General features: G+C 46.1%; 1 protein-coding gene across 1 annotated transcript in view; it reads left to right on the plus strand.

Moving 5' to 3' along the window:
- The first annotated feature begins 399 nt into the window (after positions 1-399).
- TACC1 (transforming acidic coiled-coil containing protein 1) overlaps positions 400-16,801 on the plus strand; it is a 143,184-nt gene continuing 126,782 nt past the window's right edge. The window contains exon 1 of the mRNA XM_067470641.1: positions 400-550. Coding sequence (XP_067326742.1) covers positions 453-550 — 98 coding nt within the window. The 5' untranslated portion in view covers positions 400-452. The remainder of the gene's footprint in view (positions 551-16,801) is intronic.

Consider the following 16,801-nt stretch of genomic DNA (forward strand, 5'->3'; position numbering starts at 1 on the left):
ATGTAGATATCTATCTGTGTGTGTGGGTTTTCTGTAGACGGTGTGACCCAATTGTTGATCTGGTTTGCAGATGACTAGGACATCTAGAAAAGGCAGTCTTCCTTCAGGGCCCTTGGAGAGGAGTCAAGAGGGCATGGCTTGGACCCTCAAGCTGTCCCACCTCAAAGGGCTGTTGTGAATCCCAGAGTGGGGAGGAGAAACCAAAGTGGCAAGGTGGAGGTAGATGCCTTCTGGGGTGGAGATGGAGGCACCCCAGTTTCCAGTGGGGCTGGTTGCCTTGAAAGGCAGAGGCGCCCGACCCAAAAGAAAAGTTGGCCTCCTGCCTTGCTTCCTTGCTTGCTCTTCCTCTGGAAAGGGGCCGGCCTTGGCCCCGCCTCACCTGCAGCCTCTTCCCTTCCCTTTCCCGGAGCTGGGCGAGTCCTGAGGAGCCGGAGCCGCCTCGCCGGGACCCCATGGGAGGCTTCCAAAGCCGGAGCGAGCCCCCGCCGGAGCCCCCCAGCCCCCGCCAGGATGGAGCCGGTCCCGGCAAAGGGAGCCTCCGGAGGGAAGGGTGAGTGAGTTTGGAAGCACTTGGGAGCTTGAGAACTCCCGCAGTGCAGAAGGTGCGCCATGCCCTGGCTCCAGAAGGCTCTGCCATCCTGGGAGTTGTAGCTTCCCCTGAGCGCGTCGACGCTACGGAATGCAAGCGGCTCAAGGCTAGGGGTCCCTGGGAGTTGTAGCTTTCTGGGGCGCATCAATGAACGCAGTTTGAACTGCCCTGGCTCCATGGTATGCGTTCCTGGGAGTTGGAGTTGTTTGGGGTGCATCTATATTGTGGAATGAATGCAGTTTGAACTGCCATGATCTGAGGGTATGGACTGCTGGGAGTTGTAGTTTAGGGGGTGCATCTATGCTGTGGAATGAATACGGCTTGAACTGCCCTAGTTTGAGGCTATGGGTTCTTGGGAGTTGTAGTTTTAGGGGGGTGCATCTATACTGTGGAATGAATGCAGTTGGAACTGCCAGGGATCCATGGTATGCATTCCTGGGAGTTGTAGTTTTATGGGGTGCATCTATACTATGGAATGAATGCAATTTGAACTGCCATGTTTTCATGCTATACTTTCCTGGGAGTTGTAGTGTTATGGGGTGCATGTATACTGTGGAATGAATGCAGTTTGAACTGCCATGGATCCATGGTATGAGTTCCTGGGAGTTGTAGTTGTATGGGGTGCATGTATACTGTGGAACGAATACAGTTTGAACTGCCATGGTTTGAGGCTATGGATTCTTGGGAGTTGTAGTTTTAGGGGGTGCATCTATACTGTGGAATGAATGCAGTTGGAACTGCCATGGCTCCATGGTATGCATTCCTGGGAGTTGTAGTTTTGGAGGGTGCATCTATACTGTGGAACGAATACAGTTTGAACTGCCATGGTTTGAGGCTATGGGTTCTTGGGAGTTGTAGTTTTAGGGGGTGCATTTATTCTGTGGAATGACTGAGGTTTGAACTGCTACGGATCCATAGTATGAGTTCCTGGGAGTTGTAGTTGTATGGGGTGCATCTATACTGTGGAACGAATACAGTTTGAACTGCCATGGTTTGAGGCTATGGGTTCTTGGGAGTTGTAGTTTTAGGGGGTGCATCTATTCTGTGGAATGACTTCAGTTTGAACTGCTATGGATCCATAGTATGAGTTCCTGGGAGTTGTAGTTGTATGGGGTGCATGTATACTGTGGAATTAATGCAGTTTGAACTGCCATGGTTCCATGCTATGCATTCCTGGGTGTTGTAGTTTTATGGGGTGCATCTATATTGTGGAATGAATGCAGTTTGAACTGCCATGATTCCATGCTATGGACTGCTAGGAGTTGTAGTTTAGGGGGTGCATCTATACTGTGGAATGAATACAGTTTGAACTGCCATGGTTTGAGGCTACGGGTTCTTGGAAGTTGTAGTTTTAGGGAGTGCATCTATATTGTGGAATGAATGCAGTTTGAATTGCCATGGCTCCATGGTATGCATTCCTGGGAGTTGTAGTTTTATGGGGTTCATCTATACTATGGAATGAATGCAATTTGAACTGCCATGTCTCCATGCTATACCTTCCTGGGAGTTGTAGTGTTATGGGGTGCATGTATACTGTGGAATGAATGCAGTTTGAACTGCTATGGATCCATAGTATGAGTTCCTGGGAGTTGTAGTTGTATGGGGTGCGTGTATACTATGGAATGAATGCAGTTTACACTGCCATGGATCCGTGGTCTGAGTTCCTGGGAGTTGTAGCTTAGGGGGTGCCTCTATACTGTAGAATGAATGCAGTTTGAACTGCTAGGGATACATGGTATGAGTTCCTGGGAATTGTAGTTTTAGAGGGTGCACCTATACCGTGGAATTAATGCAGTTTGAACTGCCCCGTCTCCATTCTATGCATTCCTGGGAGTTGTGGTTTTATGGGGTGCATCTATACTGTGGAATGAATGCAGTTTGAACTGCCATGGCTCCATGGTATGCATTCCTGGATATTGTAGTTTTATGGGGTGCATCTATACTGTGGAATTAATGCAGTTTGAACTGCCATGGTTCCATGCTATGGACTGCTGAGAGTTGTAGTTTAGGGGGTGCGTCTATACTGTGGAATGAATACAGTTTGAACGGCCATGGTTTGAGGCTATGGGTTCTTGGGAGTTGTAGTTTTAGGGGGTGCATCTACTGTGGAATGACTGCAGTTTGAACTGCCCTGGCTCCATGCTATGCATTCCTGGGAGTTGTAGTTTTATGGGGTGCATGTATACTGTGGAATGACTGCAGTTTGAACTGCCGTGGCTCCATGATATGCATTCCTGGGTGTTGTAGTTTTATGGGGTGCATGTATACTGTGGAATGAATGCAGTAGCATTAGTTGCCCGCAGAATGTCTCGACTTCTTTTACTCTCAGTGTCATAAAAACTTTAAAAAATACTCATGAGTCTGTTTCTTTAAGTAGAAATAAACATATAGTTCTAATCACTGTAGATCAAAAACACAAAGCAAAACAGAAGAATTGTTCTCACCAATATGCAACAAACAATATCTCCAGTGAGTCTTCTTTACACGATGATATGCAAACACGTAGCAAAATAATACAGGCTCTCTACTTAGTTATCAGTAGAATGTCATTATCTTGCCATAAACAAGTAGTTTCCTTGGCACTCCAAACAACTCCAGTCTTCAGCTTCAAAACGCTGCGTAACCACTCCAAGCAACATCCAAAATTTTGTTACTGTTATGAATTGCAATGTAAATATCTGATACGCAGGATGTATTTTCATTCACTGAGTGGACCAAATTTGTCACAAATACCCGATACGCCCAAATTTGAATACTGGTAGGGTTGGGGAGGATTGATTTTGTCATCTGGAAATTGTGATTGCAGGGATTTATAGTTCACCTAAAATCAAAGAGAATTCTGAATTCCACCAACGATGTAATTGAACTTAACATGGCACACAGAACTCCCATGACCAACAGAAAATACTGAAAGGGTTTGGTGGGCAATGACCTTGAGATTTGGAGTTGTAGTTCACCTACATCCAGAAAGCACTGTGGACTCAAACAATGATGGGTCTGGACCAAACTTGACATGAATACTCAATATGCCCAAATACGAATATTGGTGGAGTTTGGGGAAAATAGACCTTGACATTTGGGAATTGTAGTTGCTAGGATTTATAGTTCACCTACAATCAAAGAGCATTCTGAACTCCACCAACGATGTAATTGAACTAAACGTGGCACACAGAACTCCCATGAGCAACAGAAAAGACTGAAAGGGTTTGGTGGGCATTGACCTTGAGATTTGGAGTTGTAGTTCATCTACATCCAGAAAGCACTGTGGAGTCAAACAATGATGGATCTGGACCAAACTTGACATGAATACTCAATATGCCCAAATACGAATATTGGTGGAGTTTGGGGGAAATAGACCTTGACATTTGGGAGTTGTATTTGTTGGGATATATAGTTCACCTAAAATCAAAGAGCATTCTGAACTCCGTCAAAGATAGAATTGAACCAAACTTGGCACACAGAACTCCCACGAGCAACAGAAAATACTGGGAAGTGTTTGGTGGGCATTGACCTTGAGTTTGGGAGTTGTAGTTCACCTACATCCAGATAGCACTGTGGACTCAAACAATGATGGATTTGGACCAAACTTGGCACGAATACTCAATGTGCCAAAATGAGAACACAGGTGGAGTTTGGGAAAAATAGACCTTGCCATTTGGGAGTTGTAGTTGCTGGGATTTGTAGCGCACCTACAATCAAAGAGTATTCTGAACCCCACCAACAATAATTTTAGGCCAAACTTCCCACACAGAACCCCCATGCCTTGAAGGGAATCGCTGGCACGAGCCTCTCTCTCCAGTCTCCAACGCTCTCCCTCGCCTGCACATGCGCCCCACACTGCTATGTGCTGAGCACACCTGCTCTCCCCTCCCTTGGAGTCTCAGAAACAGCCCTCTCCTTGGCTGAGTGGCCAACCAATCACAATGGAGGAGGGCTTTTGGTGGGAGAATTCACTCAGTTTCCAAAAAGGAAGAGAAGGACAGGCAGAGAGATCTTCATCCTTCTCTGCTAAAAGGGTTCCTAAGACCACCAGAAATATATGCTTTCTGATGATCTTTAGCAACCCCTCTGAAACTTCCTCATGGCCCTGCCAGGGGTCCTGACCCCCAGGTAGAGAAACACTGCTCTAGATAGAATAGGAAAAGACTGATCCTGATACCCAGTGGAGCCATGACCAGTAATTATAGACACCATGTCACACATTTGACTCAGCAGAAGATATTTTTGGGTTTTGTTTTTGTCCTGAGAGGCATCCAGGTATGAAATGGACACCTGTGCTGCCCTTTGGAAGCCCTTCCCTTTCTAGCAGAACTGAGTAAGGGATATATTTCCTCCACCAAGGCTGGAGACTGTGCGTGTCTACTCTGGAGTAAGTCCCAGAACAACCTTGTCTTCACAGGAATCAGGAATCTCAGCACCACCTGACATCCGCCGGGAAGTAGCAGCCAATAGTGAAAGGACCAAGGCAGAGACATCTCCAGCTCATTTCCTGTTTGGGTCTCAGCCAGCATGTCAATGAGTTAAATCAAGAAATAGTTTTCTAAGATCTACAGTAGTAGGTTCTTGTGGGTTTTTTCGGGCTATAGAGCCATGTTCTAGAGGCATTTCTCCTGACGTTTCGCCTGCATCTATGGCAAGCATCCTCAGAGGTTGTGAGGTCTGCTGGAAGTGGGAAAAATGGGTTCATATATCTGTGGAATGGCTGGGGTGGGGCAAGGAGCTCTTCCCTGCTGCAGTTAGGTGTGAATGTTTAGCTGATCACCTTCATTAGCATTTGAAGGCCTGCCTGAGCCTGGGAAAATCTGTAGCTGGGAGGTGTTAATGTGTGCCTGGTTTTTTCCTCTACAGCAGTGTTTCTCAACCTGGGGGTCCGGACCCATGGGGGGGTCTCGAGGGGGTGTCAGAGGGGTCGCCAAAGACCATCAGAAAACACAATATTTTCTGTTGGTAATGGGGGTTTTGTGTGGGAAGTTTGGCCCAAGTTTATTGTTGGTTGGGTTCAAGATGCTCTTTGACTCTAGGTGAACTATACATCCCAGCAACTATAACACCCAGATGGTAAGGTCTATTTTCCCCCAAACTCCACCAGTGTTTACATTTGGGCATATTGAGCATTCGTGCCAAGTTAGGTCCAGATCTATCATTCTTTGAGTCCACAGTGCTCTCTGGATGTAGATGAACTACAACTCCCAAACTCAAGGTCAATGTCCACCAAACCCTTCCAGTATTTCTTGTTGGTCATGGAAGTTCTGTGTGCCAAGTTCAATTCCATCCTTGGTGGAGTTCAAAATGCTCCTGGGTTGTAGATGAACTATAAATCCCAAATGACAACATTAACCTCCCCCAACCCCACCAGTATTCAAATTTGGGTGCATCAGGTATTTGTGCCAAATTTGGTCCAGTGAATGAAAATACGTCTAGCAAATCAGATATTTGCATTACGATTCGTAACAGGAGCAAAATTACAGTTCTGAAGCAACAACAAAAATAATGTTATGGTTATGGTTAAAAACTGTGTTGTGGTTGAAAACTGTTATGGTTAGGGGTCACCACAAAATGAGAACTGTATTAAGGGGTCGGGGCATGAGGTAGGTTGAGAACCACTGATCTACAGAGACACTCGCTGGAACACCCCAGCAAGCGAGAGTCCAAAAGTGGCAGGCTCAAACCCAGAACCTCAATCCATGGCTGATACCCCCTGGGCACACTTGGAAGGCGCTGATCAGACTGTGCTTGGGCATCATAAGATGCAGAGCCAACCTCAAGAAATGGGGCCACAAAGTGGAGTCCACGACATGCGAGTGCGGAGAAGAGCAAACCACTGACCACCTGCTGCAATGCAACCTGAAGAGACAACAAAAATAATGTTATGGTTATGGTTAAAAACTGTGTTGTGGTTAAAAACTGTTATGGTTAGGGGTCACCACAAAATGAGAACTGTATTAAGGGGTCGGGGCATGAGGAAGGTTGAGAACCACTGATCTACAGAGACACTCGCTGGAACACCCCAGCAAGCGAGAGTCCAAAAGTGGCAGGCTCAAACCCAGAACCTCAATCCATGGCTGATACCCCCTGGGCACACTTGGAAGGCGCTGATCATACTGCGCTCGGGCATCACAAGATGCAGAGCCAACCTCAAGAAATGGGGCCACAAAGTGGAGTCCACGACATGCGAGTGCGGAGAAGAGCAAACCACTGACCACCTGCTGCAATGCAACCTGAAGAGACAACAAAAATAATGTTATGGTTATGGTTAAAAACTGTGTTGTGGTTAAAAACTGTTATGGTTAGGGGTCACCACAAAATGAGAACTGTATTAAGGGGTCGGGGCATGAGGAAGGTTGAGAACCACTGATCTACAGAGACACTCGCTGGAACACCCCAGCAAGCGAGAGTCCAAAAGTGGCAGGCTCAAACCCAGAACCTCAATCCATGGCTGATACCCCCTGGGCACACTTGGAAGGCGCTGATCAGACTGCGCTCGGGCATCACAAGATGCAGAGCCAACCTCAAGAAATGGGGCCACAAAGTGGAGTCCACGACATGCGAGTGCGGAGAAGAGCAAACCACTGACCACCTGCTGCAATGCACCCTGAGCCCTGCCACATGCACAAGGGAGGACCTTCTTGCGGCAACACCAGAGGCACTTCAAGTGGCCAGAGACTGGTCAGAGGACATCTAATCAAGTACCAAGCTTGCAAACTTTGAGTTTTGTCTGTTTGTTTGTTTGTTTGTTTTGTTAAAAATGTAATACAAATGTTTGGTTGCTCCTGACACGATAAATAAATAAAATAGGAATCAGATGATGTCATCTAAGATCATTCCCTCCCTCTCTCGTCTGTTCGTTTTCTGCTCTGTCCTGAGAGCATGGGAACGCTTCCAAAAACGAAGAAGAAAAAGCAGCTGGTCTGGTTGAGACCTGGCGTGATCTTTGTCCTCCCAGCCACCTGCCAGACTTGCCTGACCAGAAATGGGGAAATTATTTTTCGTGGTAATTTTGTTTATTAGTTTTTGCAGTGCTTTGAATGGCAAGTTCTCCGTTGCAAAATGCAAGCATTGCTTACGAGCATTGGTTCTTTCAAGAAGAGGAAAGGAGGAATAAGCAGAGAGCATGAAAGATCCCTTTCAATGCTTTTCTAAATTGCTATGCATTTACGTTTGGTATAACTGCAAAAGCATTTCAAGGCATAACTAGTCTGGTAATCGTGAGTAGAAACGGTTGTTTCAAAAATAACAGTGCCAAATGGCTTGAATGCTGTCAGGTTACTTACCTACAATTGACTCATTAAAACAATGGGATTCACTAGTTGAGTCAGTCATTCTATTCCAGTGTTTCTCAACCTTCCAAATGCCACGACCCCTTAATACAGTTCCTCATGTGGTGGTGACTCCCAAGCATAACATTATTTTTGTTGCTACTTCATAATTGCAATTTTGCTACTGTTATGAATCATAATGCAATTATCTGATATGCAGGATGTATTTTCATTCACTGGACCAAATTTGGCACAAATACCCAATACGCCCAAATTTGAATACTGGTGGGATGGGGGTGGGGAAAGGGATTGATTTTGTAATTTGGAAGTTGTAGTTCCTGGGATGTATAGTTCATCTACGATCAAAGAGCATTCTGAACCCCACCAACAATAAAATTGAACCAAACTTGGGACACAGAACTCCCATGACCAACAGAAAATACTGGAAGGGTTTGGTGAGCATTGACCTTGAGTTTTGGAATTGTAGTTCACCCACATCCCGAGAGGACTCAAAACAATGATGGATCAAAACAAAGATGGATCAAAACAATGATGGGTTGGGACCAAACTTGGCATGAAAATCAATGCGCCCAAATGTGAACTCTGGTGGAGTTTGGGGGAAACAGACTTGACATTTGGGAGTTGTAGTTGCTGGGATTTATAGTTCACCTACGATCAAAGAGCATTCTGAACCCCACCAACAATAAAATTGAACCAAACTTGGGACACAGAACTCCCTTGACCAACAGAAAATACTGGAAGGGTTTGGTGAGCATTGACCTTGAGTTTTGGAGTTGTAGTTCACCCACATCCCGAGACGACTCAAAACAATGATGCATCAAAACAAAGATGGATCAAAATAATGATGGGTTGGTGACTCAAGGCGGTTTCCAAGAAATCAGTATGCATAAAACATAATATAGATAAAAAACATTAAACAGTATAAAACACAAGAGCAATACAAACAACATCATTAGCGTCTCCTTATTAACAGGCTTTGTCCAGTTCCATTGTCAAGTCATTCGATTTCTTATATTAGGTACTCTGCATTTGTGAATGCTTGCTCAAACAGCCATGTTTTTACTTGCCTACGAAACGTTAAGAGTGAGGGAGCAGATCTGATCTCCCTAGGCAGGGTGTTCCATAGCCGAGGGGCCACCACTGAGAAGGCCCTGTCTCTTGTCCCCGCCAAATGTACTTGTGACGAAGGCGGGACCGAGAGCAGGGCCTCCCCAGATGATCTTAAAGTTCTTGATAGTTCGTAAGGGGAGATATGTTCAGACAGGTAAGTTGGGCCAGAACCGTTTAGGGCTTTATAGGCCAAAGCCAGCACTCTGAATTGGGCCTGGTAGCAAACCGGCAGCCAGTGGAGTTGGCGCAACAGGGAGTTGTATGCTCCCTGAGCGATGCTCCTGTTAGCAACCTGGCTGCCGTTCGTTGGACTAGTTGAAGCTTCCAGACCATCGTAGCTTGAACATGTTGGAGCCTCACTAAACTACAGCTCCCAGGATCCCATCGCATGGAACCATGGCAGTTCAACTGGTCAGACTGCATTGATTCATAGAATCATAGAATCAAAGAGTTGGAAGAGACCTCCTGGGCCATCCAGTCCAACCCCATTCTGCCAAGAAGCAGGAATACTGCATTTGAATCACCTCTGACAGATGGCCATCCAGACTCTGTTTAAAAGCTTCCAAAGAAGGAGCCTCCACCACACTCCGGGACAGAGAGTTCCACTGCTGAACAGCTCTCACAGTCAGGAAGTTCTTCCTCATGTTCAGATGGAATCTCCTCTCTTGTAGTTTGAAGCCATTGTTTCCGTCCTAGTCTCCAGGGAAGCAGAAAACAAGCTTGCTCCCTCCTCTTCTCTGTGGCTTCCTCTCACGTATTTATACATGGCTATCATATCTCCTCTCAGCCTTCTCTTCTTCAGGCTAAACATGCCCAGTTCCCTAAGCCGCTCCTCATAGGGCTTGTTCTCCAGACCCTTGATCATTTTAGTCACCCTCCTCTGGACACATTCCAGCTTGTCAATATCTCTCTTGAATTGTGGTGCCCAGAATTGGACACAATATTCCAGGTGTGGTCTAACCAAGGCGGAATAGAGCATGGGGAGCATGACTTCCCTGGATCTAGATACTAGAGTCCTCTTGATGCAGGCCAAAATCCCATTGGCTTTTTTTGCTGCCACATGACATTCCTGGCTCATGTTCACCTTCCTGTCCACGAGGACTCCAAGATCTTTTTCACACTTACTTCTCTCGAGCCAGGCCTCATTGTCCCCCATTCTGTCTCTTTGCATTTCGTTTTTTCTGCCAAAGTGGAGTATCTTGCATTTGTCCCTGTTGAACTTCATTTTGTTAGTTTTGGCCCATCATCTCTCTAATCTGTCAAGATCCCTTTGAATCCTGCTCCTGTCCTCTGGAGTCTTGGCTCTCCCTCCCAATTTGGTGTCGTCTGCAAACTTGATGCTCATGCCTTCTACAGTCTCCTCGCAGTCTCAGGAAGGCAGGATCCAGCGTTTAACAAGTTTCCACTCTTAACGTGATGCAAGCCCTTGTTAAGTTTGACATGCTATTAATTTGGTGCGAACGGCCTCTGGGCGGAATCTGGAACCGCAAGAAATATCGCCTCCGAGGGCGTTGGAAAGTCAGGCGCATTCTTTCTCCTTGCTCTTGAATAGCGTTCCTGCTTCTCTTGCGCAGGCGGATGCACTGGGTTCTTTCTCTCAAGCATCTTTCGACTGGCTTTCTCCTAGCAACCGGATGCTGATGACAATGGCTTTGCAGAGAGGAGGAAATCCCTATTTGTCTCTCTTTTTCCTGCTGGAGGAGAGATCTTTCATTGGAAAGTGGTCATTCAGGCAAAAATATCCCAAATGTGGCATTAAAAGGAGCAAAGGAGGCGAAAAAAGCAACATACGCTCACCCTTAACACTAAGGCGCATCTACACTGTCCAATCCTTGTGATTCGACACCAGTTTAATTGCCATGGCTCAATGCTGTGGAATGCTCAGAGTTGTAATTTGGACTGTTTGGCAGAAAGGGTGAAAGACCTTGGGAAACTACAACTCCCAGGATCCATAGCATTGAGCCGTGGCAGTTCAAGCGGTTATTTTATTTTGTTATTTCATGTATTTTATGTTGATGTTATTTTTGCTTCTTTATATTTTATTCTGCTGTACTGTCATTTTTGGGGGTCCCCAGTGTGCAGTGGGCTGCTAAGCTTGTTGACCTAAAGGTTGCAGGTTCGAATCCAGGGAGTGGGGTAAGCTCCTGCTGTTAGCCACAGCTTCTGCCAACCTAGCAGTAAGAAAAGATGCAAATGTGAGTAGATCAATAGGTACTGCTCTGGCGGGAAGGTAACCCTATTCCAGGCACTCATGCTGGCCACATGACCTTGGAGGTGTCTACGGCCAATGCCGGCTCTTTGGCTTAGAAATGGAGATGAGCACCACACCCCAGAGTTGGACACAATTGGACTTAATGTCAAGGGAAAACCTTGACCTACCTACTGTAATTTTGGACTTAGCCTCATGTTAGCTGCCCCGAGTCTCCTTCGGGGGAGATGGTGGCAGGGTACAAATAAAGATTATTATTATTATTATTATTATTATTATTATCATTATTATTATTAATTGTGTCAGGTGCGAACCGAACAGTTGTATTGTATTTAAAAAAACACAAAGTTTGCAAACTTGGCATGATGCTAAATGTCCTTCGAGCAGTATCTGGCCCCTTGGAGTGCCTCTGGTGTTGCTGCAAGAAGGTCCTCCATTGTGCATGTGGCAGGGCTCAGGTTGCATTGCAGCAGGTGATCTATAGTTTGCTCTTCTCCACACTCGCATGTTGTGGATTCCACTTTGGTTGTCTCTGCATCTCGTGACGCCAGAGCGCAGTCTGTTCAGCGCCTTCCAAGTCGCTCAGTCTTCTGTGTGCCCAGGGAGGAGTCTCTCATTTGGTATCAGCCATGGATTGAGGTTCTGGGTTTTAGCCTGCCACTTTTGGACTCTTGCTTGCTGAGGTTTTTTTTTTGTCGTGTCAGGAGTGACCACTCCTGTTGTAAGTGACCACTCCTGTTGTGGGAGCTCATCCGCCTCTCCCCGGATTCGAACCTGCGACCTGTCGGTCTTCAGTCCTGTCGGCACAGGGCTTTAACACACTGCGCCACCGGGAGCTCCAGCAAGTGTCTCTGTAGATCTTGATTTAAGTCGTCGTCGTGCTGGCTGCTATCCAAACAGGGGATGGGCCGGGGATGTCACTGCCTTGGTCCTTTCTCTATTAGTTGCTACTTCCTGGTGGATGTCAGGTGGTGCAGTACCATAAACAGTGTACTTTCTCCAGTGGTGTGGGGCGCAGACACCCCGTGATAATGTGGCATGTCTCATTAAGAGCCACATCCACTGTTTTAGCGTGGTGAGATGTGTTCCGCACTGGGTATGCCCAGTTCACGTGGTGTGAAATCGCCATTAATTGGACGGTGTAAATGTACCCTTATTAAAATGACCCACTTCCAGCCGAAGAGTAACTATAGTGTTGTGATGGAGGAACTAGAAACTACCGAGAGATGATGCAAATTGTCAAATGTGGATACATGAAAACAGCATGAAGGGATCCTATTTTCTTCCCCATCCAGTTCAGCGTCTTTTGCATTACTTTCTGACAACACACTGCTTCAACCCACACCGTATTTCTCCAACTTGTCTTCATCATGCTTCCTATCCTAATGCAACTAAATCCCTTCCAGACATAGCGAGGAAGAAGAGGAAAGTAGGAGATGGGAAGGCTTAAAACGCATTTGCAATACAGAGTTTCTTTCTGCCCGCGTTCTCTCTCAATTGGCTGTGCTATCTAAAGCTGATGGGAGTTGTAATCCAAACAAAGTTAGCAAGTTGGGTATATTTTTGCGATGAAACTGCCAACAGGTTATGTCAGGTGTGTCTACCTGGTGCCAAAGTCCTCCTTTCACGTCTCAGGAAGGAGGCATTTGCATGGAGTGATATATGAAATAATAACCTGTTTGTTTAGTTTTTCAAATTGTGATTGTTTCAGGCAGGAGTGCCTGGGGATAGTTTGCAAAAACAACAACAAATATTAAATATGGTTTCTCATGAAATGTTTTGCAATGCTTGCAGGATCTTTCATGATAGAATCTAAACACAATTTGGCATTAAAAATTAAAAATAAAGCTGGCACTCCACTTTAGCAATACATTTATTTATCGTGTCAGGAGTGAATTGAGAATACAGTTCTAATGTATAGAAAAACCACAAACAAAGTTAAACACTTGGCATGATACTCAAATGTCTTTTGACCAGAAGCTTGCCACTTGGAGTGCCTCTGGTGCTGCTGTAAGGAGGTCCTCCATTGTGTATGTGGCAGGGCTTAAGTTGTATCGTAGTAGGTGGTCTGCGGTTTGCTCTTCTCCACAAACCTGGCATGAATCCTCAATATGCCCAAATGTGAACATGGGTGGAGTTTGGGGGAAATAGATATTGACATTTGGGCAGGGGTGGCTCAACCCATTACACAAAGTAAGCATTTGCAGTATAGTTGATTTTACCCAGGGGCGCTCTTGAGGCACTCTTGGGGGGAAAATAGACCTTCACATATGCGAGTTGTAGTTGCTGGGATGTATAGTTCGCCTACAATCAAAGAGCATTCTGAACTCCACCAATGAGGGAATTGAACCAAATATGGCACACAGAACTCCCATGACGAATAGAAAATATTTATCAGTGATTGGTTGGGGGGGGGGGGGCAAAATACTGTTTGCTTACCATTGAAAATTACCTAGGGCCACCTCTGCATTTGGGAGATGTATTTGTCACACAGGGCTCCCATGACCAACAGAAAATCCTGGAAATGTTTGGTGGGCATTGACCTTGAGTTTTGGAGTTGTAGTTCACCTACATCCAGAGAGCACTGTAGACTCAAACAATGATGGATCTGGACCGAACTTGACACGAATATTCAATATGCCCAAATGTGAACACTGGTGGAGTTTGGGGGAAAAAGACCTTGACATTTGGGAGTTGCAGTTGGTAGGATTTATAGTTCACCTACAATCAAAGAGCACTCTGAACTCCACCAATGATGGAATTCAACCAAATATGGCACACGAAACTCCCATGAGTTTGAGAGTTGTAGTTCACCTACATCCAGAGAGCACTGTGGACTCAAACAAAGATGGATCAGGACCAAACCTGGCACGAATCCTCAATATGCCCAGATATGAACACTGGTGGAATATGGGGAAAATAGACCTTGACATGGAGCCCCGGTGGCGCAGTGGTTAAACTGCTGAACTGCTGAACATGTTGACCGAAAGGTCACAGGTTTGAATCGGGGGAGCGGAGTGAGCTCCCTCTGTTTGCCCTAGCTTCTGCCAAACTAGCAGTTCGAAAACATGTAAATGTGAGTAGATGAATAGGTACCATTCCGTCGGGAAGGTAAAAGCGCTCCATAGAGTCATGCTGGAGGTGTCTATGGACAACACAGCTCTGTGAACTGTGGACGATGGGTTGTGGAAACAGAATATTGACTTCTTCTGTGACAGCTTCAGAAAACTTGTTCATCGTTGGCAGAAATGTGTCCAGTTGTCTGGTGATTATGTTTAAAAGTAAATAGTGGTAGTTAAAGAGCACATTCGAAGGATTATTTCCCATCCAAAACCAAGTAACGAATCTATAGAGAATTTGTACCCATCCTGGTACTGTCTTTCGTTCCTATCCTCAGTTTCGGATGCCAAAATTTCATATATCCCTGCTTGCTTTATATGGGAAAACGTTGGCTTCCCATTTCGTACTGAGATGTGTGACTGATCCGTGGCACCCTTTGGACCTATTTCCAAGCTGAGATAAATGCAGAGCTTTGTAGCCACCGCCGTTTCATCTTCAAGCATCTCGTGACCGTTTGCAGTCAGAATGCGCCCTTCTCCTCCTCTGTTTGTCTCCAGCCTTCCTCCCCACCACGTTGGGGCCTCTCTTCCCACTCCGCGTTCCTTAGCAACCGCCAAAAATGTTATGTAACCACGGTGACTGCACAACTTGGCGCTGAAGGATGTGCTAGCAGGAATAAGCCATGGATCATAGCGGTTTGCTTTCAGTGGCCAAAACCCCAAACTTGCACAAAAAAGGGGAAGGAGATCTTCCAGGTCTTTCCTTTGGAAAAGCCGTCTCCAAGCTCCCTCTAGTGCGCTTCTGCCCGAGTTCTCCCCCCAAAGAGAATCCTATTAAAAGGTTTGTATAAATCATGGTTTGTTATTTAATGTATTCCTTGGAGAATGAAAGGTAACTTTAATTCCAGGAGAGACAATGGACGGACAATTGCATTATGATAAACTAGATCAGTTCTGTGTGGGATGGGCATCCCAAGCCCCCTTCCCTCTCTCCTGAGGAATCTGTACAAGGACCAAGGAGCAACAGTCAGAACTGACCACGGAACAGGAGACGGGTTCAAGATTGGGAAAGGCGTCCGGCAAGGCTGCATCCTCTCACCCAACCTTTTTAACGTGTATGCAGAACACATCATGCGAGGATGTGCGGGGCTTGAGGAATGCAAAGCTGGGGTGAAAATTGCTGGAAGAAACATTCACAACCTCAGATATGCAGATGACACCACTCTGATGGCCGAAAGCGAGGAGGAGCTGAGGAGCCTTCTAATCAAGGTGAAAGAAGAAAGCGCAAAAGCCGGGTTGCAGCTAAACATCAAAAAAACCAAGATTATGGCAACAAGAATGATTGACAACTGGGAAATAGAGGGAGAAAACGTGGAGGCCGTGACAGACGTTGTATTTCTAGGTGGGAAGATGATTGCAGATGCAGACTGTGGCCAGGAAATCAGGAGACGCTTCCTTCTTGGGAGGAGAGCAATGTCCAGTCTCGATAAAATAGTAAAGAGTAGAGACATCAGACTGGCAACCAAGATCCATTGCCTAGTCCAAGCCATGGTCTTCCCCGTAGTCACCTAAGGATGTGATAGCTGGACTTTCGGGAAGGCTGATCGAAAGAAAAGAGATGCTTTTGAGCTGTGGTGCTGGAGGAAAGTTCTGAGAGTGCCTTGGACTGCGAGAAGATCCAACCAGTCCATCCTCCAGGAAAGAAAGCCCGGCTGCTCATTGGAGGGAAGGAGACTAGATACAAAGTTTGGCCACGTAATGAGGAGACAGGAAAGCCTAGAGAAGGGAATGATGCTGGGGAAAGTGGAAGGCAAAAGGAAGAGGGGCCAACCAAGGGCAAGATGGATGGGTGGCATCCTTGAAGTGACCGGGCTGACCTTGAAGGAGCTGGGGGTGGTGACGGCCGACAGGGAGCTCTGGCGTGGGCTGGTCCATGAGGTCACGAAGAGTCGGAGACGACTGAACGAATGAACAACAACAAACTAGATCAGAGTTTCTCAACCTTCCTTAATCCAGTTCCTCATGTTGTGGTGACCCCCAACCAGAACATCATTTGCGTTGCTACTTCATAACTGTAATTATGCCACCAGTTCTCAGTGTCTATGCCACAGTTTTTGAGGTTGGCTTTAAGTTCATCTTTCAATCTCTTTTCCTGTCCTCCAACATTCTGTTTTCCATTCTTGAGTTCGGAGTAGAGCAACTGCTTTGGGAGAAGGTGGTCGGGCATTTGGACAACGTGGCCGGTCCAGAGGAGTTGATGGCGGAGGAGCATCGCTTCAATGCTGGTGGTCTTTGCTTCTTCTTCCAGCACACTGACATTTGTCTGTCTGTCTTCCCAAGAGATTTGCAGGATTTTTCAGAGGCAAAGCTGATGGAATCGTTCCAAGAGTTGCATATGACATTTGTAGATAGTCCATGTCTCGCAGGCGTATAGCAGGGTTGAGAAGACAATATTTATTTATTTATTTATTGTTCTTCTACCCCGCTACCATTTCCCACAGGACTCGGTGTAGCTTACAAGAGGCCATGCCCACAATCTCATAAAAACAGCAACAAC

Source organism: Anolis sagrei, chromosome 7, assembly GCF_037176765.1.
Source record: "Anolis sagrei isolate rAnoSag1 chromosome 7, rAnoSag1.mat, whole genome shotgun sequence".
In the NCBI taxonomy this organism is placed as follows: Eukaryota; Metazoa; Chordata; class Lepidosauria; order Squamata; family Dactyloidae; genus Anolis; species Anolis sagrei.